The 8,504-nt window shown below is 43.0% G+C and overlaps 1 protein-coding gene across 1 annotated transcript; it reads right to left on the bottom strand.

The window, feature by feature from the left end:
• Window positions 1–1,794: 1,794 nt before the first annotated feature.
• Window positions 1,795–8,067, bottom strand: LOC138195142 (ewing's tumor-associated antigen 1-like). Its single transcript, XM_069144249.1, has 6 exons — window positions 7,716–8,067; window positions 7,102–7,230; window positions 6,787–6,851; window positions 6,465–6,568; window positions 4,963–6,341; window positions 1,795–3,525 (listed from the first exon to the last, which is right to left on the bottom strand). The coding sequence occupies exons 1-6, from the start codon at window positions 7,882–7,884 to the stop codon at window positions 3,413–3,415; spliced, it is 1,959 nt and encodes a 652-aa protein (XP_069000350.1). The 5' UTR covers window positions 7,885–8,067; the 3' UTR covers window positions 1,795–3,412.
• Between the last annotated feature and the right edge of the window lie 437 nt (window positions 8,068–8,504).

Here is an 8,504-nt window from a genome sequence, read left to right as displayed (position 1 = left end):
TCTTCTCCCTTAAATTGTTACCACACCATCCCTGACCCTTTCCCAACTTCAATTAATGTCTTCACACATCACTCTCAAGCTGCAAATTCTCCTCTCCCCAAAAATGAAAACATTCACACAAGAATAGACAGTTTAAACAGGTGCTATGGTAACATAATCGTCACTGCGGCAATTACTGCCTTATGCCTGACTAACAGCCATAAATCATTCTCCCTCCACAAAGAGGACGTTGTGGGCGCTGCACTCCCATCCAATAATCAGAAATTGCTCCGTGTACGGCGTGACGAGCGCGGCGCTGAAACGGCCCATTCTTCTGTTCGGCCGACGATATTTCGCTCTCTATGGCGACATTACAGGGATCCTTCAGCGAGCACGATATTGTACCTGCTCGACACCTGTTAGCTTTAGCCGAGGGTTTCATCAGATAGTTGAAATAAATACTAGTCATCATCATAACCATAATCATAGTCATAAAAACCAGGGGGCCTTTATGCTGTTGCCAAATTGCCCCCGCCATTTGATTTACAGTCGGACTGAGTGTGTGTGTGTGTGTGTGTGCGTGTGTGTGTGTGTGTGTGTGGGAGGGGTGGGGCAGGGTGTTTGGGGAGCCGGGGGGTGGGGGACAGATAGGGAGAAGGGAGGAGGATGGCGCCTATTATGTCCTCCGAATCAGGATAAATACTCAAATATACACACCTGCAGACCACCCGTCTCCCTCACACACACACACACACACACACACACACACACACACACACACACCTGGGAGCTCTCACAGGCATGTAATCGGTGGGAATGGGCTCAAGGGAGGAACACTGAGGAATTCTCCTGGGATTACAAAGGCGAACATTGTACTAACCCTCACGCACGGTGCAGCAGGTGAGTAGAATGATAAGGGGCCGGAGGACAAATTAGCCCCTCATATTAAAATAATCCCTCACGTCTAATAACAATAATATTCCCCACACTGAGGCTACCGCGTGGTCACAATGGTCTCCCTTTTGAGGGCAGCAGCTTGTTGAAAACAGGTTTGAGTGTTTGTGAAATGGGCCCGTCATCTCTGCTCCACCTGTCAACAGCGCTGAAATACGCAGATGTTACGAGTAACGGGTGCCAATAACTGCAGCGAGGAGGTCGTCCACGTCAAACTCAGAATCCTGACGAGCCCTTTGATACCGCAGGAGCGTCACAGATGCAGCGAAACCATCGACTGTATAGAGAAGTGGACGTAGCTTCCGGGTCTGAAAAATGAGGCCGACGTGGAAGCGCCTTCAGCTGCAAAACCACCGGGTGTTGCTAGAAGTCGGCTCCAAAAAGCCTCCGACTCCATAGACTCCCGCTCTACTAGTGTCATCAAATTCTAAGTCAATAAAATGTCTCCACCAGTTATCTCGGTGTTGTTAGCTAAAGTCGCTCCTTCTTATTAGTTTTCTGGCCGTCCATCTGCGAATAATCCTAACTAGAAAATAAGCTCCAAGAAGATGTGTTTTTTGGGGGCGTGTCCGTTTGATTGATGTGGTGCAGTCAGGTTACAGTTATTGGTGGTCGGGATGTAGCATCGGCATGTTTAGAATCAGATCGGTCAGATCCACCGCTCGCCCAAATACGGTGACTTCCTGCTCCAAACCGCTCGGGACTAGCAAGATGGCGGCGGCCAAAATCCGAACTGGAGGCTTCATAACGGCCGTTAACGAACCAACGGGCGACGTCACTGCTGGTTGCCGCCTGAGCAAGACAGGATGCTTGTCAGACAACTGAAACTACACTTAAATGAAACAGCCACAAACCATTAGATGTATTTCAGCAGCCAAATGTATTCAGTTTAAAAAAAAAAAAAAAAAAATGTAACAAGACACAAACATCATGAACTCGCTGGGCGAACGCCAAGTCTGTCATGTTGTTTTGAAGCAGCAGGTGCTGCTGCAGTCCTTTTTTGTCACGACATAGTAAGGCATTAAGGTACAAACAAAGGTATTCAGCATTTTTCTACCACAGCTTCACCATAACAACACAGAACATCAAAAACACACAGGGAATGTAGTGTGAGACCGTCTTCCTCTTTTTGATCTCGTCCTGTCAAAACACATTACCAATATTGTTTTTATCTGAGTTGAATTGACTTCACTGAAAGGTGCATAGCATGGCTATTACGATAAAGTGTACCTGTGGAGGGCCGTAACACTGGATTCAGATGTGTGCAAAAAAAAATTCAATGAGAAAATCTGTGACATGCAGAATAAGAAATATTACCAAAACTGTGTAAAAAATTGCATGCTTGATTTCAAGTATAAAACTAGAACGTCTCCATTTTCTCATCTGTTAAATGTTCAGTTTGGCCCCAAAAGAAAAGCTTCAGTGTCTTGATTGTGTATGAATACTGTCTAAAGTTCTGCCTTCTAATACAGTAATCCTCTTTTTACATCACAAAGTTGTGAAGATATTTGATCAAAAGAGGTTTCAGGCACATGGTCAGTCTGATCAGACCGATATAGAAGAGAACACAGCAGGTACTGCCAGAGTTCACTATAAACCCGGGACATCCATTTCTTATATTTAACATTAGAGCTGCAACAATTGACAATTAGTTTGATCAACAGAAAATTAATAATCAACTATTTTGATGACTGATTAACTGTTTTGAGTGAGTTTTTAATGAAAAAAGGTTAAATATCTCTGATTCCAGCATCTTAAATGTGAATATTCTGTAGTTCCTTTAGTCCTCCATGATAAACTCAATATCCTTTGGTTGTGGACTGTTAGTCGGAAACAAAACCAGACATTTGAGATATTTTCTAACATTTTAAAGACCCAACAGCGAATCGATTAATCAAGAAAATAATCGTCATATTTATCGATAATGAAAATAATTGTTTGTTGCAGCCCTAAATAACATAAAAAAACCCACTTTGCTTTTATGTCTGAGCCCTTGATATTGCAACTTGAGAAGTAACACTGCAATCAAACTATTTACTTTTAAACAAAAGCAAAAAAAAAAAAAACATTTTCTATCCAAAAATGAATCCAAAGAGCTGAAATAACAATCCTGACAAACAAACAGAAAATGTGACCAGTGTTAGTCAGCGTTTGGATTTTTTTTTTTCAAACGCAGTGGATGTAAACTATTTTTCAGTCAAAGGTAAAAGAAAAAAAAGAAAAAAAGAAGAAGGAATGTGGAAAATCTCGTTTCTTAGTTGTCCCAGCACCGGATTTGAAACTTGCAGCAAACAGTGATTAACTCTTCTCATTAAACCTGGTTGACACTCACTCCTTTATGTGCAGCGGAACAAACAAATCTCTCATCTTTTGATTCCATCATCATAACATCCTGATAAGGATCATAAGTGACTGGTAAGGAAAGTTGAGTTTTGTAAAGGCTTGTTTTAGTAGAAGCTGCTGCCAGGATGGAGCCGCTCTATGGCTTCGAAGTGTTCTGCATGCGCTGTCTCCTCTTGGCCAGGGCCTCCTGCTTCTTCCTCTCGATCTCGGCAGCGGAGCACTTCGCTTTCATCTGGCTTGTGACAAAAACTGGAAAGGAGAAAGGAAAGTGAGAACAATTAGTGTAAACACTGAATACGGTTTGATCAGGGCGACGAGGAAACGATGAAGATGAAAACATTTGCAAAAAAAAAACCTGAGGAGGAGAAAAAAAACACAAAAAAAACGGTTTGTGTTGTTGTATGACCTCGAGCAACTGAGTTTTAATTTGTTAACATAAAAATGATGCTCATTTGGAAGTACGAAAAAACATTCCTCCCTGTCCAGAAAAAACAATCAGTCTGTAATTCGTTGGCAGTGACGCTTCCTGAGGTTTGGACTCCTGACAGGATCACAAATTAAAGCCATGGTTCTATGTTTACTTGCTTTGGGGGGGGAGAACGGTTCATGTGCACATGCACCGAACTGTCAATGATTATAAGAACAACATGTGACATCTGTTTTACTTGTGAATTTTCACTTCAATATCCAGTTTTAAAGCGAAGCACCAGGAGCAGCGGATGGAATAGTCAAGGCTGCAAAGATGCATTCAGTTGAACAAAATAACCATCTATCAAAACGAATAAAAGGTCTGAACTTCGCTTTAATGGAAGTACACTTATTATTGCACATTTCAAAGTATACCTTATTATTATCTTAAATGAGACTATTTTCTGGTTCCTTTGGTCCTCCTTGATAATCAACTGATATCTTTTGGTTGTGGACTGTTCCTCGGGACAAACTACGACGTTTTAGGCTGCATCTGGGGTTTTGGGAAACACTGGTTGACAATTTGTTTCACCATTTTCTGACATTTTAAAGACCTCAACTCTAATCAATTACCAGATTAATCGATAATCATAATAACTGTTAGTTGCAACACTAGAGTGCGTACATTTTCCTCGCGTCTTTTCTTTTAATAAACATGCAATCCTGTGTGATAACTTTATCAAATACTCAAGCTAAAGACATTTCAATTTGCAGTCTGTTCAAATTTTCAATGTCAACTATTGCAAAAGTTTTTAGGTACTTTAGGTTTTTAGATATGTTAAGAAACATTTAACGTTTAAAACTTTATTTTAAGGGTTATTTGAGGTTAGCAGCCTCCACATCATGGAGGATTACATAATAATAACAATGATGATAATAATAATAATAATAATTATAATAAACTTTATTTGTATGGCGCCTCTCATGCAAGAAATGCAGCTCAAAGTGCTTTGCAGCATGAAGAGACAGAACACATTGAGACAGACTGAATCCACAGAGGAACTGTGGCAAAGTCTCCAAAAGGACTGGAACAACCTACCTGCCAAGTTCCTTGAAAAATTGGGTGTGGAAGAATTTGTACTATTTGTTTTTTATTCTTTTTAACAACTGAGAAATAAATGAAAACTCTTCATGGCATTATTTTGGAAAGCATCTTCACTTTACCGTAAGTAGCTGTTCATATGGCGCTTTAACACAGTCCAGGTGCAGATATCTTACCTTTGTTGCTTACAGCTGCTGAGTCAGACACATTTCTCTTGAAAGCAGCGTGATGGGTTTTGGAGTTCTGCGGTTCTCTAGCTGTCACTGTATGTGGCTTCATGTCCGGATTAGCATTTCCAGCCTGGAAACTTCCAGGAGGATCCCCGCGCTGGCTGAATGTGCCCGGACTCACTCGGCCTCCGGGGAAGCTCTGAGACATCCGTGACTGGTTGTTGGCGCCTTTCATGGGAATGTTCCATCCTCGGTAGTTCACAGCTTCACAGCTAGGCCCCGGTAGGGAGTTGGAGCGGACGAAAGCACACGGTGGCTGTCTGTTAGCGCTGGCGCCGGCGTTCTTGGACCAGGCCTTGTCGATTGGCAGAAGTTTGGTGGCTTTCCACCGTCTGTCTACAGCGGCGGTATCTGGTTTTTCTGGGCAGGTGCTGGGACTTGCTGGCTGCGGCTGACTGTTGGAGATCCTCTCCACGCTGTCACATACCTGGTAGAACAGTGCGTCATCGGTGCCGTCGTCCCACAAGCTGTCTGAAATGTCTTTAACAGAATCCTCGGCCCTCCTCTGATCAGTAGTGACCCGGTCAGTTCCAGGATTAGAGGGCGTCTTTGCGGTGGCAGATTTCCGTTCAAACGTTTCTGATTTGGGTTGTGCGACGGTGAAGTTGGACTTTGAGACCTCTCTGGCCGTCCGGGCCCGGAAGTGAGGGTTGGGCTCCAACTTGAAAGTGCTTCGATTTGTAGTCTTCGGTTTGGGACACAGTTCCCGGAGCGCGCTGCAGCTTGGCTTGCGGTCCGAGTTTGAAGGCTGATGTGCCAAGTTTATATTTACAGTTGGCTCGCACACAGAGGTAAACTGAGCAGTGTCTGTCTCCGTGTCGTACGGAAACGTGGTTTTAGGAGTCGTGTCATGTTGCTCGTCGGGATTCACGGTCATTGACAGCACGAAGGAGTCATTAAGTAAGTCGTCGTTCTCCCAGTCATCATCAAAGTCGTCGCAACTGTTTGCACTGTAACCGCAGGATCCTTTCTCCGCAGCAGGATGTGCGGCCGAGCCAGACCTGTCAGCTGACTCGGGCTCCGATTGTTGGCGTTGAGCTGAAGCTGATGTTCCGGAGCTCTCGCTCAGCTGGCCGCCGACGCTCTGAGTGGAACAGTCGAACAGAGCGCGAAGCTCAGCCTCCGCCCGATCCGACGAGGACGGGCGGTCCGCGTCCTTCGCGTCGCTCGGGAGGGACGTCTGCGTCGGTCTTGTTTCAGAAGTCGTCGCGTGCTCGTTGAGGTTGTTGCTGACAGAGTTCGGCTGCTCGCACGTCTCCTTGTCTTGCTGCATGTTCTCGTCAAACTGCCTGGCCAGTTTCATCAGGTCCTCCACACTGCTTCTTCTGTAGAGTTGAAAGAACAGGCTGATAAACATTAAGGTTTCCCCGTATTGATTTGTGAATGCAGGAAAATAATGTACAGGCCTCCGGTCAGGAGGTATATTGGTCAGCGTATTGTCTACGCACCGGGAGGACTTCTTCCTGACTCTCTGCTTTGGAATCTCGGGCGTGCACGGCATGGCGCTGTCACCGATCCACTGAAGCAAGTCAGTCCCTTTTGTTTTCACATCCTTTAAAAGACAGAAGTACAAAGTTAAAAAAATAAAATTAAAAAAAAACATCCTTCAAATTATGTACTGGAAAAGCCTCAAATCCATTTCAAGCAGACAGAAATGAAAGACTAAACAGTTTTTTTGTTTAGTTTGACGATAAAGAGCCTTTTTTTTTTTTAACGACACTCGTGGTTATTCGGTCTCCTGTTAAATCTGAGGCTGAAAAAACACCTGACCTTTGGAGCAATGCGGTTCACAATATCTGATATTTCCACAACTCTGGTCTTTCTGAGTCCCGACCCTGAAGAAAGAAAAAGAGCTGTTATACTAGAGCTATGATAATTACACATGATGAATATAAGCTGAGTTGAACAGTAAACCATTTCTTTTCAATCAAATACACCCTTTTTTAAAAGAAAAATTCAGTTCATCGTAATACATTTTTTTTGTTAATACGTTGCAGTTCATGTCGAACTTTTCATTCAGATGTGACGGGTTCTCCTGTAAATAAACCGAACGGGATTTCTGTGCAGAGTGTCTCCGTTATTTACCGGGATTAGCCGGAGTGGGAGACGTTGAATCCCAGATGATATCTTGTGAAGTTTCCGACTCTCCCGGAGAATCTCCATTATTCAAGCCGGGGTATTTGTACCAACTTCTACGCCTCGGACTCTGCAGATCTGTTCAAGTCAAACAGATGTCAAATGTAAAAAAAAAAAAAAAGAAAAAGAAGAAAAAAAAAAGACATTTGGTCAGTTTTCTATGATTATTGTAACTTAAGTGCATTTAACATTGGATTTTACACATGGAAAGACTCATTTATACAACATGTGTATTCTTATGATAATTTAAAAGGTGTTTTAGAGGCCCTTGTGCAATGACAAGAATACAGACGTAGGAAAAACACAAAACAAACATATGCCAACAGAGACCTTAATATCTAAGAGGATTTATACCATCAGCTTAAATTAAATCTCAAAACGTGATCCCAACCTCAAATCAAAGCATTTATTTCTTCAAGTTTTCCCAGTCAGTGCTGAAGTCCAAACTCGTTTCCCACACTCCTCCAAACAAGTTCATTTTCTTTTATCCAACCCATCAAAACAACAGATCTTTCTCTATTTTATTATTATTATTATTATTTTTAATAAACCGACAGCAGCACCTTTACACAGGGGCGATGTTGATGTTGTTGTTGTTGTTGTTGTTGTTCCGGGCATCATCTGTTCCCCTTGTTTTCTTGTCTTGTGTTTTCCTGTGGTAAAGTTTGGACACCGTCCTCCACAGTTCAGAGAAGCCAGGTGTGCAGGCAGCAGCAGCAGCAGCAGCAGCATGCGTCGGCTCTGACATGGATCACCGAAACAGCAGCAACAGCGCGACGTCTGCTTGACATTATTTGAGCAAACAACTTCGCTGGCTGCCCTCGTAACTTAATATACCGTGTTTAGTAATTTCAAATTCGCAAGTGCTTCCGTCTCTTTGCAAACTCGTTTGTGTTTCTGCCTGCAGCCGCCATGTTTCTCCCCCCCACCCCCCGCTACACCCCCCCCCCGTGACGTCATCGATCTACGGATGCCGGGTGTTTTTTTGTTTTTTTTTGACCGGCACTTCGCTCGACGGGTCAGGCAAACTTTTTGTTTTTGGCTCTTGTGACTGGAAGGTACGTATAAAGTCAATGATTCTCTTTTTTTAAAATTTTTTTTTAATGCCAAGTGAGTTATTATACCGACAAACATACAATGTTTTCCCGAAAAGAAAGCCTGTAAGAGTTTGTTTATATGAGGAAATATTAGCAGTGGTGAAAAGTGGCCCACTCAGCTTGGCCGACACGTGGCCTGCTTGAAGTTTTGTTTTAATGCTATTTTATACTATCATTTGTACTAGTAATACTAGTATTTGAGGAAAATAGTTTAGGCTTACGTTTAACTCCTTTTAACTTAAACTTTAACTTCAA

The sequence above is a fragment of the Embiotoca jacksoni genome, unplaced genomic scaffold (genome assembly GCF_022577435.1).
Source record: "Embiotoca jacksoni isolate LCO1_2020_lvr unplaced genomic scaffold, fEmbJac1.0.p SCAF_12, whole genome shotgun sequence".
In the NCBI taxonomy this organism is placed as follows: domain Eukaryota; kingdom Metazoa; phylum Chordata; class Actinopteri; family Embiotocidae; genus Embiotoca; species Embiotoca jacksoni.
The sequence above is the reverse complement of the archived record's forward strand: the minus strand, read 5'-3'. Positions and strand labels throughout refer to the sequence as shown.